This window comes from Opisthocomus hoazin, chromosome 9 (assembly GCF_030867145.1).
Source record: "Opisthocomus hoazin isolate bOpiHoa1 chromosome 9, bOpiHoa1.hap1, whole genome shotgun sequence".
Taxonomy (NCBI): domain Eukaryota; kingdom Metazoa; phylum Chordata; class Aves; order Opisthocomiformes; family Opisthocomidae; genus Opisthocomus; species Opisthocomus hoazin.
The window spans coordinates 11,403,200-11,425,495 of NC_134422.1; the positions used below are offsets into that span (position 1 = coordinate 11,403,200).

Sequence of the window (22,296 nt, forward strand, 5' to 3'; positions counted from 1 at the left end):
GAGCAGAGGCGCAGTCTGGCTAACCATGGCCATGTCCAATTCTGCCCTCCTCTTCTTCATGTTCCGATTGATTAAAGCCAGAACAAGGATCCGCTGCCTCTGGTTTTAAGAAATAACACACCCGCAGTCCGTGAAGTTTTGGTTGTCCAAGGGCCACGCCTGGCCTGCAGGATTACGCTTGACTGAACCAGCCTCTCCCAGTTAGCTCTGCTGTCATCCTGTGATGGGAGAAAAACCTGCCTAGCTGCTGCCCACGCGCAGTAATGGGAGGAAAAACAGGGGGAAAAACGCCTTTCCTCCCACGGCCAGGCTGCGCCAAGGCTGGGCTGGGCCCTGTCTACGGGTCTCCGCCAGACCCCAGCGAGCGCTTCCACATCCCGGCGTGCAACAACCTGTACAGCAGGCAGCTTGGACCCCTCACTCTTCTGACTCCTCTCTCTTTTTTGGGGGAGAACGCTTGTAGCCACGAGCTTAGCATTATTTTAAAGGTTTGCTACCCCTTTAAGCGCGGCAGCCGTGCGCGGCCCAGCGTGGGCCCTGCTGCCCTCACTAAAGATGGCGGCGGTGGGAGGCCCAGTGTGGGCGCTGCTGCCCGCACTAAAGATGGCGGCGGTGGGAGGCCCAGTGTGGGCGCTGCTGCCCGCACTAAAGATGGCGGCGGCGCTGACCCGGAAGGGGCGGCCGGGCCGGGCCGCTGGGTGAGGGAGCGGCAGGGCGGGTTTGCCCAGCTCGCCGCGGCCGTGCGGGGAGCCGAGCCGAGCCGGGCACAGGGTGCCGGCAGCCGCCGCCATCGCAGCCCGCATGGGGCGGGCGCGGCCGGGCCCCGGCGCGGCCTGAGCGGGCCGCTGTGGCGGGCTCCCTCCCTCCCTCCCCGGCGGGCGGCCCGCCCTGGGCCGGGGCGCCCCGAGGGGGCGGGCAGCCGCGGCGCCATGCAGTGCGCGGACCCCGCGGCGGCCATGAAGGGGCCGGAGGGCGAGGGCAAGCCGGAGCAGCAGCAGCAGCAGCCGGCGGCGGCGGGACAGAGCGGCGGGAAGAGCGGCGGCCGCGGCGCCAAGGGCTGGCAGTACAGGTGGGCGCGGCGGGGCGAGGCCCCGGGTCTGCCCTCAGCGTGGGGCGTCGGCGCGGCTGCCCCGGCGCCGGGGGGACGCGGACACCTCCTCCGGCCCCGGCTGAGCCGCTCGCTGGCCCCCTTGGTGCCCTCTGGGCGCGGCGGGCACCCGGCCTGGCTGCCGGCCGGCCCCGCTGCCCGAGTGCCCGGGCGGGAGGCCGGCTGGAGGCTGCCGAGGGGTTGCTCCGCCGCTTTCCAGCCTTTCCACAAAGCGAAGCCGGTGCCGGGTTGCAGCTCGGCGTGTCCTCTGTAATGGCAGTCTGTTTGCTGAGGCTTTCTCGGAGTTTGTGCCGTATCTGAGTTATTTCAGGAGCGGCTGCGCTGGGCAGGAGTCGGGGCGGTTACTCGGGTACAGCAGAGGGGAGCAGAGAAAGCGGGGGGAGCTGAGCACGCAGCATCAGCTTGACCTGAGCTCAAGCTGAAACGCTTCCCTGGAATGACCTCCCTGCGCGTTCGAGGGGTTGCAGGGTTTCCCTCTCCCTTTCTTTCTGATGTGCTTTCCGACTGAAAGAGTTTCCACTCGCACGCTGATAGCGAGCCCGGGCGCATCGCCGGTGAGGCTCCCGAATCTCTGCTTTTAGGTCTCTCGTCCTCAGCTGGAGTTCTGCCATGTTGCTGTTGAAAACGCTGCTGCTAGGCGAAGTTTGCACACTTCTCCTTCAAATGGAGCCTCTCCGAGGCCGCCGTCATCTGCCAGCCCAGATGGACTGGCTTTCTGCTTGGCGCGTGCGGAGACGGCGAGACGCGGAGCGTGGTACAGCCGCGTGCGGGGCGCGGGCTGGAGGGCGTCGGGTGGCTCGGGCAGACCAGCACCCGGGCCCTGGCTGCACGGGCACCGAGCGCCTGGTGGCTCTGATAGCGAGCGAACAGCTCGGTCATCGCTGAGAATCTGGGTCATGAGTGGTTTACTTTTTTGGTGACTAGTGCCAGAAAGAAAAGTGGTGATTTCAGGGCGGATATTTCAGGCTGTTTTAAAAGGGAAAGCTTTTCGTCAGATTCAGTTGTTGGTTGTCTTATCCGCTGTTTCCAGTCGCTTCTAAACTTTTTTCTTATTAAATTCTGGATTCAGATATAACTCTGAATTTTCTAATGAAAGCTGTTGTTACTGTGACCAAGCGCTTGCTGTCCATGTGAAACACAGGGGTTAGTTTATGCAATCAAAATGGAATATTTTCTGTTTTTATGTGGAATCAGAGGCAGTGGAAGGAAGGAGATGCCTGATTTGCCTGAAGCCCTTTTTGCTATAGTAGTTTTGAGGTGGTCGTCACAGTTCAGTGCTATGCAGTGAAATTCCACTTTTTAAAATTATCCATCCAAGTGTTTTGTTTCCTGTTTCCGTGCTGTGGCTTGTAGGGCAGAAGTTGAGCTGACTCTGAGTGACAGCCAGTTCGGTGGCTTGACAGCTGCAAGTGGGAACTGCCTGTGTTGTTCCTTGCAGCTATCAATATCTGGTTTTATTTGCTCTACTACTCTAGTGCAAATTATTTCTTTTTTTCTTCTTTCTAGATCACTGGGACAAGTTTAATGTGCTAATTGTGTTAGTGTGGACACTTGAGTTACCTCACTGTTAATCTCTGCTCTGTTGGGGATCAATTATTTACTCCTACGTTTGTCTCGATATCTAATTACCCACAAAATATCACCTTTCCCCCCTGCTTCCCTAGGAAGTTCTCCTGGATGGGGTGCTGTAGCTTAGTTTTTGTTTTGTGGATTACTTCGATTCTAAAATCTATTTGTCACAAGACAGACCCCTCTAATAATAAATTAGTATCTAAAGGATGGAGTTTAGAAACAGATTTGCTGGGGGGTGCTGGTGGAAGTTTGATCTTTGCCTCCTGTAGCATGGAGCACGAGCGATGCGTGGTCACGCAGCTTGGCAGAAGTAGGGTCCTGACATACTTGCTCAGTATAGATTGCATCTGGTGCAGAAGTATAGCTCTGTGTTTGGTGAAGCACCTTGTCAAAACAGCTGTAGCATAGTTGCCAGACAAATGGGACAACAGGTACTTGATACTTTAATGCTCCAAATGGGGAATTACGACTATGGAAAAAATTAAATCTCCAGCACTGCTGGAAACTGAAATAGTGAAAAGTGAATCTCTTGGAGGCAGGAAGTCATTCATCCTTGGGGTAGAGTGCATGTCTACAAAATAAAAAATGAAGCAGGAAGTCTAACTTTGTGTTTTTGTCGGGGAATAATAGGGAGATTTTTAAATAGCTGTCATAGAGTTAGACCAAACGTTTATCATAGTGGAGAAGAAGAGACAGCCAGGGGCTGCTGGACACTTCAGATGGTGTAGAGATACAGCTGAACCTCTTTGCAGACTTTCTGCTCGTAGCCTGTGTATGGTGACTTTAGGCAGCCAGTGCAGCAGTGCCTCCTTTGAAATTTGTAAGGGCTCTGTTTCTTCAGAGGGCGGGAAGATGCTTGCTTTTTTTTTTTTTTTCACTTAATGGAAGTTGAGAGTTCTTGAGAAACTGCTCTTCTAGACATCTGTCAGGAAATGATCTTGTTTACTTCTGAATACATGATCAAGGTCAGAAAGCATCTGAGAGCAACCAACCTTCGGCTGTGTCTTCCTGGCTGGTGTCAGGACTAGCGTGAATGTTAATTTACAGTTAAATAGATAAAGAGAGCCTGAGAGGCTGTGCTGCACATGAAATTCTTTATCCCTGTTTTCATTTAGAAAACATTTACCATGAGATGAGACTTCCAAATAACTTCAAATTATTGAAAGATTATTTGATAAAGTAAATTAAGCTGTTTTCAAAACAGCTTCTTTATTTTCGGCAGTAATCAGGCTAGGAAGTAAGTGTAGCATTGCCCTTATAAAGAATTATTTGCATTCAGCAATTCTGCTTTTACTCTTGGCTGTCTTCATGTGCTTTTTGCCTTGCTCTAGGTTGAATGAATAGAAGAGTTTCAAAGCAGTGAGAGAAGGGAGACAGCTTTGGCCAGGTACTTCTGTGACATGTGAATCATAGTCATTCAAATAACATTAAAATTTCACAACCAGAAAGCAGAATCTGTGTCTATGAGCTACATAGCGAGCTGGTTGGAGTACGTGCCAGAGAAGTGTAACAAGTCCTTTCAGCCTTGAGGCTTTCAGGGAGGGCTTTTGGAGGGCTTGAGGGGCTTTCGGATAATTTTGAGAGAACTGACTTGCAATGACTGGTTCTCATTTATCTACAAAATTAGAAGTTCAAAGCAGCATGGTTGACTAGAGAAACAAGATTCTCTTTCCCAGTTGGAGACATGCTAATGTGCCATCCTCTTACATTTTTCTTAGTGATTCTGCTCTCAAAGACATAAATCAATACAGCTGCTGTTAAAAGGATTCCCAGCATTTCTTCCCTTGCTAGGAGAAATACATGTAAAATGTTCATGAATTTCCCAAATGATTTTTAAGCTTACAAGTTAGGTTTCAAAACCTATTTCCTTTTCAATTCTGCGTGTATTTTTGTAGATAACTGCCTTTGTTCCTTATTTCTGAAATGGTTTTAGCATCTATTTGCTATGGTTTTAGCCATATATATATTTATAAAATGCCACAGATTATGTCTTTTGCTCTTTTTTTAAGGAAGCAAGTTAACTTTTGTTAGTTGTTCCTGAAAGTTTACTGAAGTGCTGCAGGGTTATTCACAGTTGTGAATTAATATAGAAAAACATTTGGGTGAAAGTAGCTTCTAAGGAAAGGAGTCAGCTTGCTAGACTAAGATGTGTGTAGTGGCTTCTGTTTGTCATTAGGTTATCAATTTAAGGCAGATTCTCTTGCAGAATTACTCGATGTGGCTTTGGGCTGGAGTAAGAGAGGCTGGGAGTAAGCACCCAAATGCAAACAAACAGCACAGAGAGGGTTTTGGCAAAAAGAGTAACATTGTAATTTTTTTGTATCAAGTGCAAAAGGATAACAAAAGTAGAGCAAGTGAAATGGTCACCTGTTTTCTTCTAAGGGCTTTGTTTATTTTGCAGTTGATACAATGTAAGCACCCTTCATAAAGACTAAAAAAGGGAGCAAACAATTACTGACCTTAATTCAGTCCTCTGTGTTTGAGCAGGTCAGCATGCGATAACGTAGCAGAAGAACTGGTAGCTGAAACACCTAAGTATGTTTTAATGCTGCATTTCGAGATGATCGTGAGCTCTTCTTCATGAAGTGATCCCATAGGAAATGTGTTTTAAAGGAAACGCTTATTTCTGAGTCTGATCCCAGTTAACTTGGAGAGTGACTGACAAGCCTTTGCACTTCAAACACGTGGAAGCATAACGTGTGAGACTTGAGCTAGACTGTGGAAGTGTTTATGATTTTTATTCACGCTATCTTGCAAAAAGGATCTAATTGGTAGTAATAAAGGGAAGTGTCTTGAAACTGATACAAGTCTTCTTGGGTGGATGTTGATAAGCATCCTTTTTATTGAGGATGGCATTGATGTCAGTCTTAGTTGCAAGAAAACATACAAAGTTTTTCTAATTTCCATGCATTTCTAGTCACATTCCAAGAATGTTTGATCTCAGGAGGATAAATTTCATCTGCCTGGCCTTTAAAGCTGAAACCAGCTTGGTAGAAACAGATACAGGAGGTAACGGCAGCACAGCGTTCAACAACGCTTCATGCTGCAAACCTCTTGCTTGCTGGTCCTTCCTTCTTGTCTCTGAACTTCACATTTCCCATTGCAATATTAATGTAAGCATCAAATTCTTCCTTAGGCTGCAACAGAGTGTGTTAGCTGAGCTAATTAGCTCTGGACTCCTGAGAGCAGGCCAGAATTTAGGTTAAAGTCCCTGGATAAGTAGAAGAAAAGAAACCCTCCAAGCCGTCCTGTAACTGCTGGTGTCATCCTAGGACAGTTCTCTCTAATCTTGGTACTCCTGGTGCTTCGTTTTTATTACCCATCTCCCTTGTTCTGGGTTTTCTCTCTGCATTGCTTATCCCAAAGAATTTTGTTTTCCTGTGTGGAATTTCTGTATTGAATATACAGAATTACATGGAATATGTAATCAGTGACCCCTTCTTTGCATGCAACCTCAAAGGCAGAGAGAGGCTGGAAGTTTGTGGCGTTACCTGGGAGGTCTGGCTGGGGCTGCGCCTGCTTCGACTTTCCTTTTACAGCCCACCCCGCTCGCTCAGTTTCCCGCTGTCAGAAGAACCTGCTGGCGTTGTGACGTCGAGGCGCCGGCCACCAGTCGGCATGGGTTCCCGCTGCTCCTGCTCTGACGCTTCTGCTGGCAGCTTGCGGGTTGGCTGGCGGCTCTGATGTCAAGCTTGTGTCCCTGAGCCAGGATCTTCCTTGCTTCTGTTTCCGCTGATCTGTGGAGATGCCTGGCCACGGCGTGGCCTTCAGAAAGCCCTAGCTGGTCACTCTCTGTCTTATTGCTGGCCTTTTGAGGTATGATGACCTGGGGGCTGAAAAGAAGGTTTTCTCAAGTGGTGGCTGTGAAATTCAGAATTTATTTTTGCAATTTTGTGTGTTGTATTCCTTTTTTATTACTAGAGATATTAGCACCGTTGTCACGTTTGATATGCTGGAGATAAATGGTGGAAAAACCTGGTGCCTGAGTTTCTTTATCCTCATTTGACCCTGTGTTTAAGGAGTATACCATATGCATAACACCAATTTAGAAATGCTGCACTTTACGTAGTTTGCTCTTTAGACTAGACCAGAAGCCCATGTTTAAAGCGACTGGCTGATTATATCCATCTCAGGATCCATTCTGTCTTATTAAAATGTTAAGGTCACTGTTTATCAAGCTGAATTTAGCACTTGCTGAAGCCCCAAGCATTTTTCAGAAGGCAGGTGAGCCGTTCCTGTTCACACATGTATTTATGACCTGGAAGAATGGGGTTGGAGCAGATGGAAGCTCAGATGCGTTGTAAATTAAGAGAAGCGAATCTCTGTGTGAGAGCTAATAAGTAGATAGGGTTGGGGAAACAGGTTTGGGTAATTTAAACAGAAGCTTCATGATGGCTGATGTTCTGGTAGCAAACCTGAACCCAATTCCTGAACCAGGCTAGCAGGGTCTGAGTTCCCTTCTCCAGCCCTGTGTCCCTCTCCTCCTTCCCACAGCACCCTGGTGTTGAAGGGGCAGGCTGTAAAACTTGCTGGGGCAGGGATGGCGGATGAGGGACTTCGTTCTGGCGTAGCAGGATGATTGTGTTAATACTGGGATACGCACTTCGAGTTCAAATGAAGCTGAACTGAAGAAGCATAAATTTTTGAATAGCTTCTAAATATTAAATAATTTGTGCTTTCCATGGAATAGATTTCTGCAGGAGTTAATGGCCATTACAAATGTCTATTCTTCTCTAAGTGCAAAGGGTATTTTTCAGGTTCACCTTTTCTAATGTAATTATGTAGCAGCAAGTTAATTAAACGTGCCTACAACATTGACATCCTGCTCTGCCACACACCTTCTCTCCCCAGAGACAAGATGAAAAACAAACTGAGTGTGGCTGACCTAATCACATTGCTTAATGCAGAAGCAGAAAGTGCCAGCTGCTGCTGTTCGGTTATCCTGGGTGGGTTCTGCTATTGCACTCGTCGTGCTGTGAAAATTAAAGTGTGTGTGCACGGACTCCTGTTAAGTTAAGGACGTTGCCTTGACATGGAGTCTGATCATCTGCCCGTGCTGGTGAATTTTTCTCGTAGGGGATCGCTGCCTGCTGGTAATGCTGCCGGGCAACTTTCTCTTCAGGATGCGTGCAAAGCTTGTACCGTTTCAGATTTTCTGCACTGTGTCTCTAATGCTAAAATGGGAGGGGATGGCAGGCTGAAGTGCCGTTACTTCATGTGTGTTAGCCCAACAATGTTATAGTTGACAGCCTGCAAATTGGAGCAGGAATGCCAGTGTCAGGGGGAAGGCTGCTTGATATGGGTATGCATTTTTTTCTTTTTCCTTCCAGGTGTAAATTCCTGAGTTTTTGATGAGGCTGGCAGTCTTTGAAATCTCGATTAATATTTAGGCATTGGCAGATAGCTTCCTGGAGAGCCCAGTTTGCGTTGTGAAGTTGGTTTCATTCGTTGTGGTGGAGGTGTAACAGAAGGCAGGAAGTCTGCTGGGCGGAATGGCAGGATGCTATATTAAGGAGCTGGTGTCTGACTGGCTCCGACTTCCTCTGTGATAATAGATGTATTGTTTAAACTGGTTTTCCCCTGTAATCACTAACTGTGTATTCCCCTTTTTCTCAGAGGCCTAGTTTGGAACAGTTGGCTCTGATTTTGCTAAACTTTCACAGGGTCACAGCTGCAGCTGAAATCAGCAGAAGCTGTGCTTTAACTTCGAGATAGTTGTGGCCCAATTTTTATTTTATTCGTACATTTAGAGAGGCTGAAAATTCACTGCACCTCAGTTCCTTGTACGTAAAGTGGTCTGGTAATGTCCTCGTCCTTTATTGTTTGGTACATGACTCCTTCATAAATGTTGATGGCAAGCACAAGAGAAGAAAACCATCAGGAAACTCTTGATTAGTGCATGAGTGCCAAACAAATGATACCTCGTGCTTATTGCATGATGAAAAGGAGCAGTTTTGAATAATTCCTTGTTTGGGAATCACTGTCCACTTAAAGCACTGAACAAGAAAGTAGTCCTGCTCTTTTTATGTGTAGTCATAGGTGGTTAAGTTGACACGTGCTCTCTTAATTAGAGTGTAAACCTTCTGAGCACCTTATGCCTCAATTTTAATGTAGGAATGTTTTGGTTTAATTTCTCCATGTCCAAGAATTATAGAAGAATTTGGGTTGGGAGGGACCTCTGGGAAATCTCTAGTCCAGCCTCCTACTCAAAGCAGGGCCAAGTTCAAAGTGAGAAGAGGTTGTTCGAGGCTACTGGTTGAGTTCTGGCTGTCTCCAAGGATGGAGATACCACAGCCTCTCTGGGTTCCTGGCTCAAGCTTATCCCCCTTCACTGAGAAAAATTTTTTCTTGTCAGGCAAGGAATTTTTTTTGCTACAACTTGAGACCATTGCTGTTTGTCCTTCTGCTGTGCATCTCTGAAAAGAGTCTGCCTCCATCTTCTCCGAATGTAGGGGAGACAGCGGTGCGATCCCCGTTAAGCCTTCCCTGCTTCTGAAGGAGGCTGGCCAGACCCAGGGCCCTCAGCCTTTTCTTGTCTGTCACAACATACCTAGCTTGCACTGGTCCATGGGTTAGTCCATCCCAGGTGCAAAGCTTTGCATAGCTTTTGTCGAAGCTCGGGTGGTCTTCTTCAGCCTGTTCCTCTGGACACTCAGGACACCCCCCCTGGCAAGGAGCTCACCCTACAGCATCCTGACTGCTCCCCTGGGCTTGGTCTCAGTGGGGAGGCTGCAGAGAGTGTGTGCTGGTCCATTGGCCAGCTTGGAGGCATGTAGCAGTGTTGACCCCTGAAGTGTACCACTTGTAACTGTTTGCTAGTTGGACTTCAGGCTGTTGGCCATTGCTTCTTGAGTCTGGTGGTCCACACAGTTTTTTGCCTGTGTTGTACTCTGGGCTTATGATCTTTTTGAATATTTGGATAACATAGTCAATTAGGTGTACTCTTGCTTGCTTGGAAGGTGATAATAATTGTTATCCTCTGTATTTAAACTGAAATGATTAAAAAATGGTTCAAAAATAATTAAAAAGGCAAGAGCATTATCTGGAGTAGCTGATCAGTGTATTTGCCTTCCATTTAATAGCCGGTGGTTTATTGCTGCAAAGTCAGGATGGCAGTGTGTACTTGTCAGTATAACCTTTTTAAAGTCATAATTATAAATACATCTTAAAACTAGAAGGGCATATCTTTATTTTTCTGACAGGAGAAGAGCTACTAGGCTAGAAGCTGACCAAAATGCCTTGGGGTGGAATATGTAGTAAGCTGAATCGTGTTGGACTGCGCTCAGAGTAACTGAGCGATGCAGAGGTTTGCTCCACCAGTTTCTGTGACTAGTGCTTACCAGGTCGCCTGCGTTCTGAGGTGCTGTAGGTAGCAGATAGTCCAAAATATCAAAGGCCCTTATCCATCAGTGCGTTTGCCTCGCTGCTGTTATGCCAGTACTGTGTGCTGTGCAGAGTAGCTTTAATTCGACTGCTTGAGCTTTCTGAAATTAGACTTTAAGGGGAAACTTGGGGTTTTGGTAATGATAATATGTGAAACAGGGCGTTACGGTGTGCTGCTATAAACTGGTAATATAAATGGTAGCACAGCGGCAGGCAACAGTCATGCTCCAGAGGTACAAGGTGGAGACCTCAGACCTTCTGAGGTGCATGGGCTCTAAAATGTTGTTGGCTAAATCTGCAGTTATTTTTCCAGGGATAACTTGAGTAGTAGTTATCACTGCAGAAAAATCTGCAGGCTTAGCTACTGACTCTCGGGTCCAGCTTCAGTTGTGTTGCACTGATGCAAATCCGCAAATAAATTGTACGTGAGCGGAGTTCTTGCTGACCTGAGGTGTTCACGTACATGCAAGAGAAATTGCTTAGCTGAAACTCACTGCAGTTTTTTTTGCAGGCAGATGTATTTTGGGAGCTTAAGGAGTCTTTTAAGTAGTTAAATCATCAGCTTTAGAGTAGCCCAGCTGCTGTGTTGATAGCAGGGGGCTGGGGGAGCTGGGTGGTGGGAGAACCGCTCGCCCCTGGGTGGGAAGCCCGGGCTGTGTCGTGCCGGGCTCACAGATGGCTGACAGCTCATCCCAGCCCTGCTGCACCCTTCCTGCATGGTCAGCCTGCAGCTCTGTGCTCTCATGGATTTACAGGAGTACATGGTAAAAGAAGTTTTTCTATCTGATGAGTATGCGTGTGTTTCTAGCACACATGCAGCCAAGCGGTAAGTGTTCTGAAGCATCCCCAGGGTCTGCTGCCAATGTTCTTGTCATATTGTTGGACCTTTTTTCCATGTGCTTGTTGTTGGTTTCTAAACTTACAGTTGAATAGTCAAACACAGGAGCTGAAGAGCAGGAGCTTTGTTGGCACCTTAGAGTTGACCCTCGGGCCCTGCTAGTGGACTGCACAGCAAGCTTAGCTTTTTCTTGCTTCCAAAAGCCGTTTGGAAAAGCCAAGCTAATTTATTGGTGTAGGTACTCTGTAAGCAACATAGAGGCTTCTGCCTTACCTTATTGGGTGTGCTGGGGAACCTGCTCTTGCACCAGCGAGCTGTGGGACTGGAGTGTGCTTAACATGGTGGTGGTTTCTTGGGAGCAAGCGATCTTTGCAATCGCAGAAGATATGCCCAGAGTTTCCATTGCTGACATAAGTTGTTTTTTTTTTTCCTTTCTCTTGTCCCGCACCCTTCCCCTCCATGTTACGGAAAGGGGAATCAGTGTGTTGCAGAGAAGCGCTTTGCAGTGATGAGTGAGGAAAAAGCAAGCAATTGCCAACAGTGAGCCTGTGGGCAGATAACAGATGAACAAGTTCAGTGAAAATGGTTACTGCTTTTTTCAAACTATGTAGCCAAAACCACTCGTTGGTTTGCACTGTTACTATCCTGAGTTCTTTCTTTCCTTTTCTTTATGCTTTGCTAGGTTTTGATCTGAAGACACTCTTTCACCAGGTTTTTGCATCTTGCTGTGAGCTCAGTAGAAGGGAGCCTCTTCTCTTGGCCAGGGCCTCAAGGTGCTGTTGTAACGGTGGAGGTGGCAGCTATGGAGGCTGGATCCCTCTTGAGGAGCCCTCCCCGACATCTGCATGGGCTCCAGGCTTCTCATCGTCCTTCCTGCTGGAAGCAAATCCACGTGTACTCAGCTGCCGCTTGAAGCCAGGCCTTGCACAAGTCCATGGGGAAGCCTTTGGCCGCTGTGTTTGCTCTTTAAACAGCTGTTGGGTCTTCAGAGACCTGGCTGCTCAAAATATCCTGTGCAGTGCTGTCTGGGTCCCAGCAAAATTAAAATCGTCAGAAGGGCAGTCTTGGCGGCTTTCTGTAATCGCTTCCTGCTAGTGGTGATTGTTTGTATGGGGCTTTCAGGGAGGCTGAGGGTGTGAAAAAAGTGTGGGGAGGCCTTCTTGGAGAAAATGTTGGCTCGGTGCTTGTCAGGTGTGAACCTGGGCATCTTGGCTGAAGCTCCTCAAAGACGTCATTCTGAGTCTGCTGTTCCTCAGCATCTGTCTTCAAGACCTGGGTGCTGCACGTAAACAGGATACGGGGGAATTTGGCCTGACTATCACTATCTTATTCCTCCCCAAGGACAGGAGACCAGCCCACAAGGCACTGACAGCTGCAACTTGAGGCATACTGGCAAAGGACAAATAAAACCAGAAAAGGATAAATAAACCAACAGTAATCCTTTGAGAATGTTTTATTCCTGTTGTATTTTAGTAGCACTCAAATATGTAGAAATCTGGCTTGTGGTAAACATCTTTGAAGTTAGAGAGGGATAATTTTTATGAGCTGACTTGTAATTTTTCATAGACTTCAGTCATTTGCTAACAGGGGCAGTTTCAGTCCATCTCACAATATTTATAAGCTAATAAAAGTGTGATAAATGGGCAGCCAAGTTCAGTGGTGTTCAGCCTTTGGGGTGAAAAAAGCAGGTTTTGGGGGATGGTAAATGTGCTGGGCTGAAGTTCAGATGTACCACACAAGTTCCTGCGTATTTTTTTTCCTGGATTGCGATTTGCACAGTATCCTCACGTAAAGTAGTCCAGCAAAAGTTAAAATGAGATTGTTTTACATCTTTAAGGCTGTGACAGGTCTGTTGCAACACTTAAATATTTTTTTTTTGTCATTCTTTGACAGGACCCGTGAATTTCTACGCAAATACAGACTTTAGGGTTTGTTGACTCATCGTTGCTGAGCTGTTGCTGTTCCTTTGACAATCTGACACTGCTGTGAGCATTTTGAATAGCAACAAGAGCAGCATCTTGGCTGTGAAAAGATACGTGTGCCCTGCGTGTGTGTACATGTACCTGAGGGTACATGTACACGCACGTAGGCAGCAGCGTGAATGCAAAAGTATTCCTGAAGTTGGGAAGGCTCCCGGCACAGCCAGGCCTCACTGTCGATGTTGAGAAGTTGTTTTCTAGATCCATTTTCTAGAAGTCAAAAACCCCAATGTGGGGACTTGTGGGGAGTTCTCAAGTACGCAGGTGACTTTGAAACTACGGTGAAACCTGTTTTATTAGAAACAATGCTGGAAAATCTTATTCCTTTTTTGCTAACTGTGGTTACCTGTAAACAGAGCCAGTGCTGGAACCTCAAGCTCTTGTTCTCAAAATCTACCATCTTAACAGCTTTCTGTAGTGCTTGGAAGAGCTTTGCTGTTAATTCCATGCTAGTGAAATATTACTGGTTTTTTTTCTGTTACAATCTTAACTGCCTTACAACACTTTACCAACAACAAATACTTTAGTGTTTTAACTCTTGGTGTGGAGGCACTAATCTTAAAATCATTGAAGAAATGCTCTAGTTATAATTCCATGGCCTTGTTGTTCATAAATGATACCAAGAATGTTTTTCTGTATTCATAGGGAAGTACTAGTGCTTACACAGAAGAAGATTAGGAGGTTAACTGTAGTTCTGTAATGGGTTTGTGCAGTTATAGGATCTACCTTTTGTGAATCGTGATTTGCAGACTAGATTTAACTCCTTTTTTTAGTGTATAAAATGGTGACTTATTTAAAAATAAGCCTTAGTTCAAATGTTAAGAATTTCCTGGCCCATGTGATGTGGGAATTTGTACTGGGACAGTATGACTAGTGCCTGTAAGGTCTATGCTTTTACTTACTGTTTTATTTGCTTATTTATTTGTCTCTAGGCCCTTATACTGTCAAGGGAAAAGTTTTAAGGATCAGCCACGTTTTTCATACCCTTCAGGCAGGCTGATCCGTTGCTTGCATGGGTGCTGAAAGTTTGCCCAGTGTTTGGCAGGGTAAAAGCTAAATGTAGTCTTTCTGGCTTTTACAGTTCTGTTGCAGATGCATGAGCTCAATTAAGGAAAAAAATTTAATCAATATTATCTAATCTGGGGGAAAATCAAAAGACAAGAGGTGACTCATTTAGCAGGGACCTTTGTTCGTGCTCAGTCTCTTGGGGCTTTGGCTCCTCTAATGTTCTCCAGTCTCCCAAAACGCAAGCTGGAGCTCGGTCACTCATCCCTGGCAATCGGCGTGTTGTATTCCTCCCCTGCTGCAGAGGTTAGTCTGTAAAGGAATCCTCCTGCAGCTGACCATCGTGTACCATGGGATCCGCACCAGCCACCGCTGCTGCTTGTTTGGCTCTTCTATGCTGGTAAAAGTGGATGGGGAGAAGGCTGAGGTACTGAACAACGTTTTTGCCTTGGTCTTCACTGACAGCCTCCCTGCCCACACCTCTTGAGTGGATGGACCACAAGATGGGGACTAGGGGAGCAAAGTCCTTCCCACTGTAAGAGAAGATCAGGTTTGTGACCACCTGAGGAACCTGAACATGCGTAAGTGTATGGTACCTGATGAGATGCATCCCAGAGTCCAGAGGGAACTGGCTGATGCAGTTGCCAAGCCAGTCTCCATGATTTTTGAAAAGTCATGGCAGTCAGGTGAAGTCCCTGATGACTGGAAGAAGGGAAACATTGCACTCATTTTTAGAAAGAGTACAAAGGAGAACCCTGGGAACTACCAGCCTGTCAGCCTCACCTCTGTGCCTGGGAAGGTCCTGGGACAGATATTCCTAGAAGCTATGCTAAAGCACATGGAGGGCAGGGAGGCAATTCGAGACAGCCAGGGTGGCTTCACCAAGAGCAGGTCCTGCCTGACCAACCTAGTGGCTGTCTATGATGGCGTGACTAGATCCGTGGACAAGGGAAGAGCTACGGATGTGAATTGTGTGGACTTCTGTAAAGCTTCCGACACAGTCCCTCACGACATCCTTTTCTCTAAATTGGAGAAATATGGATTTGATAGGTTTTTGTTTGGTGGCTAAGGAACAGGTTGGAAGGTCACAGCCAGAGGGTAGTGGTCAATGGCTCCATGTCCAAATGGAGATCGGTGACAAGTGGTGTCCCTCAGGGGTCCATACTGGGACTGGTGCTGTTTACTGTCTTCATCAAAGACATAGAGAGCAGGATCGAGTGCACCCTCAGCAAGTTTGCAGATGACACCAAGCAGAGTGGTGCGGTCAACATGCTTGAGGGATGGGATGCCATCCAGAGGGATCTGGACAAGTTTGAGACGTGGGCCCATCAACCTCACAAAGTTCAAGAAGGCCAAGTGCAAAGTCCTGCATCTGGATCGGGGCAACCCCCGCTATCAATACAGGCTGAGGGATGAAGGGATGGAGAGCAGCCCTGCTGAGGAGGACATGAGGGTCCTGGTGGATGAGAAGCTTGATGTGAGCCACCAGTGTCCACTCACAGCTCAGAAGGCCAACCATATCCTGGGCTGCATCAAGAGAACTGTGGCCAGCAGGTTGAGGGAGGGGATTCTGCCCCTCTGCTCTGCTCTGGTGGGACCCCACTAGGAATCCTGCAACCATCTCTGGAGCCCTCAGCACAGGAAAGACATGGACCTGCTGGAGCGGGTCTAAAGGAGGCCACAAAAACGATCCGAGGGCTGGAGCACCTCTGCTGTGAGGAAAGGCTGCAAGAGCTGGGGCTGTTCAGCCTGGAGAAGAGAAGGCTGCGGGGAGACCTTATAGCGGCCTTTCAGTAATTAAAGGCGGTCTATAGGAAAGATGGGGAAAATCTTTTTAGCAAGGCCTGTTGTGTCAGAACAAGGAGTAATCATTTTAAGCTAAAAGAGGGGAGATTTAGACTGGATATAAAGAAGACATTTTTTACAGTGAGGCTGGTGAAGCACTTGAATGGGTTGCCCAGAGAGGTTGTGGAGGCCCCATCTCTGGAAACGTTCAAGGCCAGGTTGGATGGGGCTCTGAGCAAGTTGGTCTAGTTGAAGATGTCCTTGCTTATTGCAGGTGGGTTGGACTAGATGGCCTCTAAAGGTCCCTTCCAACCCAAAGCATTCTATGATTCTGTGATACTGAGATTTGGCCATCGGTGCTTAGTACTTTTCTGTGTTCCTGTACCGATGGATGAGGCCATCCTGCTTGTGAATGGGAGGTATCTGCTAAATGTACTTGTGAGCTTGACCTTGCACACCGAGTTACAGCTCTCTTGTGTGAGATATGGGGTCTGGGGACCCGCTGCGTGCAGAGGCCGGGATTCTGAAACACCGCTGGTCGGTGCCTTAGCAGTGTGTTTGTGTTCATGTTCTTATGCTGCAACGTGCTTCTCCCATGCTGGCAACGTCCACAGTGCTGGAGATGACTGGCTTGCTTGTCTTCTGTCAGACTTCTCTGGGGGGCTGTTTTCAAAGTTTTTCAGTTAAACCATCAGGTTTTGGGACTGTCGAGGCTAGATGTAGGAATTATTGAAGAGAAAGCATTTGGAGAAGTTTGGGTCTAGTCAAAGTGAAAATCCAAGTGGTGAGGAACATGTGGATGAAGGAGAAATGCAGTCCAGTGCTCACTGGATGTGGAAGTACATCACTGAGAGGGCTGCATTCCCTTCCACAGCTGACGTTTTTCTTTTTTTCTAACGAGTGACAGGATCAGTTGTCTCAGTCACAAACAAATGAAGTTATCAAATAATTTTAATCAAAGACTGTTTAATTTACCCTTGTCAGAGCAGCGGACTCCCAAGGCCATACGTACGGTCCTGCTGTATGCATTGCAGTCTGATGTTACTGCTGGTTTTACTTGGGTTCTGTGAACCAGACCTGTGATTTAGGCAGGGGTTAATGGGAGCGTGCAGCAGCTCTAGCCTGAGTGTGCAGGGCTCTGTGCGATGCCTAACTGAAAACCAAGGGTGAAGTTTGCATTCGCTGAAACTGAAAAACAATTAGCTGTGAGTAGGGACAATTTTCAGGCAATTAAAAACCAAGCTCATACATTTTTATGACTACACAGTCTCATAATTTTCAGCTAAATTAGGACAGCGAGCAAGACTAAACTGTACTTCCCTTGTATGCCAGTAATAACAAACGAGAGGCGTCTGCGGAGGATGAGTTTGGTTATGTCTCCTTTAGCATTTTTGTACATTTAAGATATATGGTAGCCTGAATACTCTCTTCTCTCCTTAGTTTTATTTTTATCTCTAGTACCACTTAATGAGCTACTAGAAATTAAATTCCTAGATAGTCCCACGGGCTGTTCTCCATTGAAGGATATTACTGCAATACTGATTGCTCCAGTAATAGCTAGAACACATATTTTTGTCTTTAAATGTTACATTAAAAAACCCCGTGGTTTTTCTTCGAAAATGTACATTTTTGCTTGGATTACTGAATGGCAGTGATTCACTCTGAGGTTGTCTTTGCTAGTGACATCCTAAATAGCTTCCTTTAGGATGAAACTTAGTAACGTTGTATTTATCGAATTGTCAGGTGTGTAATTAATCTGATGTTACTGACACTGTCTGTAAATGAGGTGTAGATAGCAGCTTCAGCTACTATTTGAAATTTACTCCAATACTTAGTCCAACTATGTTTGCAAGCAAAATCCACTAATGAGGGTGATCCCTTGGCTCTCATAGTTCTATTTTCTCACACCTTTCCATTCTTGCTGATATGAGGTTACTCTGACCTCTTAATGACCAACACAGGCTGCTGCTCCAATGGACTTTGAATAATTTTCATTAAATCTTCAATATACTGCAAGCTACAGAAATTTTTAATTTAAAATCTAAATAAAATGATCTAAATATGTTTCTATTAAAATGCAAATAGTGTCTGATACTAGGGTCATTGCTTCAGTTCTTCCCTGGAATAATAGGAACTCTTTCATCATGGTGGACCTGAATTGCCTATCAGGAGTGTGTTCTTCAATGTAGGATTGTGCCCTACTGTAAGAGTCAAGGGATCCAGAGTAATGGGAATGTGCAATATAAAACAGATCTTTAAACAGTGGTTTTAAGATGATTAGTTCGTAGCCATAAGACTTGTAAGCCTTATTTAGGACAGTTGATTTTCAGAAGTGGCAGTGTGTGTTGCGTGTAATGATATCAAGCCTCCATGCTGAATGCTCTCGCTGGGTTTTCATTTTTGATAGAGGTTGCAAGTTGAGGCTTCAAAAGAGAAGCTACCTGATTTTCCTGCCAGGCCAGAAGAGGAGGCGTTTCGGCTCTTGCTTTGTATTTCAGAATATCTTGGTGTGACCTGCACCCACATGTTGTGTTCTGTAGAACATCTGTTCGAGACCATAATTGTTCGTGTAGTCGGGAAGGGTTCTGGGCGTTAAGGATAAATAAAACCACACTGGTGTGGGAGTACCTAGGGACTGTCTTTGGTTAGTGACCATGATCAAGAATCTGATAATAAGCTAGTAAAAATTAATTTCATTCAGGAGTCCAAAAATACAAAGCTTGCTTAGAAGAGGGAGTAGGAGACAGAAGCAGCATGGATACTGAGTCTTTATTTACCCAAAACTAGTACAGATGTGTCTAGGAGTGCCTGCTGAATAAAACTCAAGTATTGGTGGAACTAATTATGCTTTGAAAGTATTTGGAGTTCAGTAAGACTGACTAAACTGTCTTATGAAATCATTTTAGAAATGAGGCTGACAAAAATCTGTTAAGTGTTGGTAGTTTTAATAAAATGGTAGTGCCATTCTAAAAATGAAGATGAAAATTTTCTGAGAATAGATAATGATAATCAAAATCTAAAACTTGCTTGGTATTGTCTGATTGCTTTTCTTGCTCACTTTTTTTTTTTCTTAATAGTGATCATATGGAAAATATTTATGGCTACTTAATGAAGTATACCAATCTTGTCACTGGCTGGCAATATCGGTAAGTCTTTTACGGTGCTTTTTACTGCTGTTGGTCTTTGCAGCATCTAAATGAACATGTTTCATTTTTTTGAATACTTGGAATTCCCTTTTTCTGTTAGGCAAACTTTATGGGAGAGTCTTACGCTTTTCTCAATATAGATTAAGCTAATGTGTAGACAAATAATATTTATATTAAGGCGTGAGTAAGAAAAAAATGGATGGGAAGTATGAAGCAGTTAACTCATATGGTGGTTTATAGCTGTGCATGTATGTGTAAAAAGCATGTAGAGCATTACTTTTTTTTTATTTTCCATTAAAAATATTGTCTTTGTTTTTTTATGAGTCTTTGGCTTTATGCCAAATCATACCATCTTTTTAAAAAAAACCACAACCCCCCCCCCCCCCAAAAAAAAAACCCCAAACAAACCAAAACCCTAAGACTTTTTCACTGAAAATTGAAACTCAAGCAAGCTTTCCCCTTTAGTTCTCCAGAATGCCTGTCTCTCCTGGAGGAACTTGCTTTTCTTTGACAGGTGAAACTCTCTGGTGAGGCTTCCTGCTTAGCGTGACCAAATTACTGTCGGAGAAACAAGTCCTTAGCACCCCACCCTGGCCAAATTCCTGTGCTACTACTAGCATGCAGTGACTTGTGTCAGTACACTTACTGTTAAACTCAGTTGAATAGTTGAAGCATAATGTCCACTTTTGTTTTTCTAAAATCTGGAATTGCTTCAGTTTGACAGTTATGTATCTTGACTGTTTTGTATCTGGAGCTGTTTTACCCATAATTTATGTATTTTAAGGATGTATTAAGACTTAGAGATTCAAGATAATCTTTTAATTCCCAAAATCTTGCAATAGCACTCTTTTCTGGGCACTGCTGTTCTGTTGTGCTGTAGCATCCCTGGCCTCTGGGAAAAAATTCGTAAGAACTTAATTTTTGTGCAGTCTTGCTGAGGACATAATTCATATGTTTGGAGTTGTGCTGGCTCAAGTATTTAAAGTCCCAATCCCATCTGTACCAACTTGTAATGAAAGTCTTGAGTTCTCCTCCCAGCCCCACCAAAGCCAAAGAATGAACTGGTTTTATTTGGTGTGTTTGCTTTGTTATCGTTGCAGGTTTTTTGTTTTAAACAATGACGCTGGCCTGCTGGAGTACTTTGTGAATGAGCAGTCTAGACATCTAAAGCCCAGGGGTACCCTGCAGCTAGCTGGAGCTGTAATTTCACCTAGTGATGAAGACTCTCACACTTTTACAGTCAACGCTGCCAGCGGGGAACAGTATAAACTAAGAGGTAGGAGCTAGATTGTTGGGCCAGGGGATGCTTCCACTAGAGGACACTCCTGGCTCTCACCTGTGGCTGCTCTGCTGGGCTTGGCAGCAGGTCCAAAGCAAGAGAACTTATTTGGCTGACTGCCAAAGTGAGCGATATATGTGAACCTTTCATTGCACTCTGTCATTAGGAACCGTCCTTCTTTATGGGTTTGATGACTTTTGGAAGACCATGAGCTTAAGATGCATAGAATGGGGTTAACCTTTGTGTATCGTATCCTTAATCTGTACCAATTCAGAGTTTTCTATGTTATTGTAGGTAACAGAACTTTGCTGATGCTTGCAGAGAACTAAATTATTCTTAATGTTCAATAAGTTAGCCTTATCGTAGTGGTTACAGAAGTCCATTCTCTGATTTTTTTAGGCGATGGAAATCTGGGCTAGTATCTTCTAGTATTTCTTCCCTTGAAGACTTGCTGTCGTTTCCTAATTTAGGGTACCCTACTCTTATTCCAGGAAAATGTGTCGTGATGTTAGATTAAAATGTGTGTGAGGAGAGTTATTGTTTGTTAAAATTATTTCTGTATTACAAAATAAAAAAAAAAGTGCATGCCATTTATGTTGAATTTTATTGAATGTTATAGCTAATTACTGGTCAGCTGAGCAAGTTTTAGATTAAAAAATGCTTTTTACTGTTAAAGTCTTCTGTCTGTTTTAAAGAATTAAGGAGCCTTTTGCCGGTACTTCAAAATGTATTCATATACATAACCCTTTTGGTTTGCTTTTATTAGCTACTGATGCTAAAGAACGGCAACACTGGGTTAGCAGGCTACAGATATGCACACAGCATCACACGGAAGCTATTGGAAAGGTATCGCGTGACTCATTTTCATTGGCAAAAATAATTTAGGCTGGTAGAATTAGCTTCAAATACAACTGTCCTGTTATCTAAGACAAATACTACAAAAGGGTGTGTGGTCAGGCTTGAAACTTATGTCGAGAAACATTTTTCTGAGTAATAGCTGACTTGTAATAGAAATATGCTTTAGGAATGATACAAAGTGAAGTCAGTTTGCCTCTGAAGAGCTCGATGGTCCTTCCTGAGCAGGCACTGGTGAGCTGGTGTTTGAACAGGAGGCAGAGCTGAAAGATCAGAGTATTAGCCCAGTATTTCCCAGTGGTTTTGCCTTTTTTTTTTTTTTTTTTTTTTTTTTTTAAACAGTGTTACTGAAGCAGTTCCATTTTGGGAGCTTCCTTTTATTTTAACCTTTTTTTTTTTTTTTTTTTAAACCACTCAACAGCCCACAGATACATTTAGGATGAATTCCCATGTTTGAGAAGCAAGTCATCAATACTGTATCTGAGGATTGTTGCTTCCATTTGCTAACCGTGTGGTGGTTGCGAATATAGTGTATCTTATAGAACCTCCTGATTACCATAAAATGTATTTTGATACCTGGATAAAACCTGGCTTTTAATATAAGATCAACATATTGTAGCTGGCTTTGTTGTAAGAGAAAAGGTCAATGAATAGTTCTAAACAAAATCATGTTCTCTTAAATGTGAGCTCTATCCTTGCAGGATGTGTTAGGAGTCAGTCTCTAGTACTGTTACACATCAAGGACTAACTTTCAAGTCAGAAGTGATATATATTGATCCATCTCATTTCTCAGATTGTTCGTAATGAGATTATAAAACAGGGTAACCATCAGCAGATAGAGCAAAATATTTATTTAGCAGTTGTGACCAATATGTTATTAGGGCTTTGTCATCTGTCCTTGCTCTATAAAAAAAATTAAGGATTAAACTGTTCTGCTGTATCTTTCAAATTAGAATATTTGCTGGTTATTAGGAATTAATTGCAAATGTTTCTCAATTTGCTTATTTATTCACTAGAACAACCCTCCTCTGAAATCTCGCAGCTTCTCTCTTGCATCTCAAGGAAGTGCCAACTCTCCTGGTGTGCAAAGACGACCCAGTCAAAATGCAGTTTCCTTTTTCAATGTTGGACATCACCGGTTGCCAGCTGGAAAAAGAGTTCCTATTATGCAGCCAGATCACCTTGTAGATGTTAGAGAGGTTTGTATGCCTTAAATTACCTGATAATCTTTTGAAAGCGCTGTCCTATTATTTTTAGGATTGTGAAGAAACCCGTTGTTCTTAGCTGGCTATACTGTGAATTGCATGTCCTAAGCTGTTACTGCATAGCTGTGTGAAGAGAAGTAA

The 22,296-nt window shown here is 44.9% G+C and overlaps 1 protein-coding gene across 2 annotated transcripts in view; it reads left to right on the forward strand.

Moving 5' to 3' along the window:
* The first annotated feature begins 906 nt into the window (after positions 1-906).
* OSBPL11 (oxysterol binding protein like 11) overlaps positions 907-22,296 on the forward strand; it is a 47,524-nt gene continuing 26,134 nt past the window's right edge. For both annotated transcript variants that reach the window (XR_012764974.1, XM_075429762.1), the window contains exons 1-5: positions 907-1,069; positions 18,748-18,816; positions 19,917-20,092; positions 20,862-20,941; positions 21,967-22,149. Coding sequence is in view for 1 of the 2 variants with exons in the window: in XM_075429762.1 (XP_075285877.1) it covers positions 930-1,069; positions 18,748-18,816; positions 19,917-20,092; positions 20,862-20,941; positions 21,967-22,149 (648 nt within the window). In the remaining variant the exon portion in view is untranslated. The remainder of the gene's footprint in view (positions 1,070-18,747; positions 18,817-19,916; positions 20,093-20,861; positions 20,942-21,966; positions 22,150-22,296) is intronic.